At 59.0% G+C, this 2998-nt stretch overlaps 1 protein-coding gene across 1 annotated transcript in view; it reads left to right on the top strand.

The window, feature by feature from the left end:
• Positions 1–244: 244 nt before the first annotated feature.
• LOC104169495 (scavenger receptor class F member 2-like) overlaps positions 245–2998 on the top strand; it is a gene marked incomplete at its 3' end in the record, with an annotated part of 11048 nt that continues 8294 nt past the window's right edge. The window contains 3 exon segments of the mRNA XM_009710421.1: positions 245–675; positions 791–1009; positions 1415–1543. Of these exon segments, the coding sequence (XP_009708723.1) occupies positions 245–675; positions 791–1009; positions 1415–1543 (779 nt within the window).

Genomic DNA, 2998 nt, shown 5'->3' with positions numbered 1-2998 from the left:
ATGCTCTTGCTCTGCCCCTGCCTGTCCCCCTGTCTTTGTCCCCAGGGTGTCGTCCCTTTGGAGGGGTCTCCTCTGAGATCCAGTCCACTGGGAGGAGGGAGGGGGAACTGTGGTCGAGAGGTCCTGTTGGAACTGGGGATCTCCACTGGTGCTGGGTGGTGGGGTTATCCCCCGGGCAGTGCCGAGGCTGACGGCTTTGCCCGCAGAGTGTCCCCGGCAGTTCTGGGGTCCGGACTGCAAGGAGATGTGCAGCTGTCACCCCAACGGGCAATGTGAGGACGTGACGGGCCAGTGCACCTGCAACCCCAACCGCTGGGGTCCCAAATGCGAGAATGTCTGCCTCTGCAAGCACGGCAAGTGTGACCAGAAGACAGGCAAGTGCACCTGCGAGCCCAACTGGTGGGGACCCCAATGCTCCAGCTCCTGCTATTGCAGCCACAACTCCCAGTGCGACCAGCAGACAGGCAACTGCCTGTGCCAGCCCGGCTGGTGGGGCCGCAGTTGCAACAACCAATGTTCCTGCAACAACTCGCCCTGCGAGCAGTTTTACTGCCAGTGCTACAAGGGCAAGTGCAACCAGGTGGATGGGACCTGCACGTGCGAGCCAGGCTACCGGGGGAAGTATTGCCGCGAGCCGTGCCCAGCTGGCTTGTACGGCCAAGGCTGCAGGAGGCGGTGAGTGGCCAGACCCCGTTGGGCCTGATCCGGCACTGCGGGCTCTGTGGGAGGTGGCGGCAGGAGGTTTCAAGGATGCTGCACCCAGTGATGGGCTCCGCCTCGGCCGTTGCAGGTGCGGGCAGTGCAAGAGCCTGCAGCCGTGCACCGTGGCGGATGGGCGCTGCCTGACCTGCGAGGCGGGCTGGAACGGCACCAAGTGTGACCAGCCCTGCTCGCCTGGCTTCTACGGAGAGGGCTGTGAGAAGCTCTGTCCCCCCTGCAAGGACGGCCACACCTGCAACCACATCAATGGCAAGTGCTCCCATTGCAACCCGGGCTGGATTGGAGACCGGTGAGTGTGGCTGAGTGCAGAGTTGGGCCCCGGCAGAGCAATGCCCAGCTTTCCTGCTGCTCCCTGCCCAGGGACCAGGGGTGGCTGTGGGTTTCTGCAGCCAGGAGGGGAGGACAGGAATGGGATGAGCCCACTGGCACAGCCATGGGACTGGAGGGAGCCTGTGAGACCCCTGCCCCATGCCCCCAGGTAATGTTGGATGCTTGCGGTTGGGCTCAGCTCTCGAGGTGGGATGCTTTCCCGCAGGCTTTTGTGCCCAGGATTGGTGCTGGGGCTTTGCAGCACCCAAACGGGGCTGACAACACACAGCCCCATCTCCCCACCTGCAGGCAGGAGAGCCGGGGGGATGCTGGAGGTCCCCAGGAGCCGTGGGCACTCCAGCTGCCTGCCCTCATCCCTCCCCAGGTGTGAAACCAAGTGCCGGAATGGGACATACGGGGAGAACTGCGCCTTCGTCTGCAGCGACTGCGTCAACGGCCAGTGCCACTTTGAGACCGGCCGGTGCCTCTGCCACGCCGGCTCCCACGGCACCTAGTAAGTGAGCCATGGCAGGCATGCTTCGGGCTGCACCCCGGGGCACGGGTGATGCTTGGGCACCTCCTGTCCCCTTGGGTCCTACGCAGTTCCCAGCTGAGAGGTTTCCTGCAGTGGAAGCACTTGCAGGCAATAGTTTGGATGATTTTTGGAGCAGAGGGGAAAGGACACGCTCGTGGAGCTGTTAGCAGCGAGGTAACGCTCCGAGAGAGGGATTTTGCTTTAGGAAATGCCTATTTGGCAAAAACAAATGACGTCGACAAAACAGCGGTTTGGCCTTTTTTTTTTCTTTTTGTAAGTCCAGAGTGGAATTTCTGGCCAAAAAGAGAGAGAAAACCACATCCCAGAATAGCAAATAGCCTCACAGGCATGGCATCCATGGGGTGCTCCTGCTGCAAGCTGCAGCTCCAGCTGGCGTCTTCCTCACGCCCAGGAAGAGCCCCCCAGTCCTCCTCCTTTCCCCCCACCCAAGGAAGGGGCACAAGGGACATCAAAGTCCTCCTCCCCTAGTGGTTTTTTTCCAGTGTGGGACTGAAATGCTGTTTGAAAAGGCAAGGAAAGCATCTCCCACACGGCTGGAGCATGCAAACAGCTCCCCCAGGTCCTGTCGGGTGTGCTGAGATTTTCCCAGCAATTAACTGCAAGGGTGATGGCAGTGACAGAAATTTGGAGTTGGCATCCTGCCTTTGCCAGCATTTTGCTCAGGGCATATAAACAGGGAGCATTTGCATTTTGGGTGGGGTTTTTTGGGGGCTTCACCAACCATTTGTGCTGCTGGAAGAGCCGGCTGGACACCAGCATCAGCTCAGGATGTCCAGACTGGGCATCGTTGCCACCTTCGGTCTCAAAGGCAGAGGTAAGTGGGTCCTGGTGATCACTGGGGGTATGCAGTGGTGCTTTTGACACAGTGCTGGAGGGCAGGACATGAATTAAACTGTTCTGAGACCCCAGCACAGCACCCAGAATGTGGGGACTGGGGATGCTCGGGATGCAGCCCCAGCCCCAGCAGCATCCCAGAGCTATAACCACAGGCTGAGCTGTGCCGTACGAGTGCGCACCAGGCAGGCTCAGGGACTTTCTTGGTGCTCAGGCGGATCCCCATGACTTTGTGTAAACTAGTGTTTTTGTCAACAGCATGTAATTTTGCTAAAAAGGGGATGATTTCTGGAAGGAAGGCAGAAGCGATGTCCTCACTGTGCAGGGGTGTCCTCTCAGCTCTACAACAGGAGGATGCTAAAGCAAAGGCTGCTAAAATATTTGTGCAATGCACAGAACAGTTTATCTCCTCCGTGTCATTCACAGAGGTGTCAGGACCCTCCTGTAAAAAAATGGCACCCCCTTTGCCCTCCCAAGATCTCAGTCTGGGGCAGAAATGTGGGTCCAAGTGGTGGGATGAGGGGTTTTGGGTTGCCAGGGAAATATCTCTGCTCCCATCCTGCCACGTTTGCTGCCCCA

This window comes from Cariama cristata, unplaced genomic scaffold (assembly GCF_000690535.1).
Source record: "Cariama cristata isolate BGI_N322 unplaced genomic scaffold, ASM69053v1 scaffold23291, whole genome shotgun sequence".
NCBI classification, from domain to species: domain Eukaryota; kingdom Metazoa; phylum Chordata; class Aves; order Cariamiformes; family Cariamidae; genus Cariama; species Cariama cristata.
Note: the sequence above shows the minus strand (reverse complement) of the source record. Positions and strands in the feature narration are given on the sequence as shown.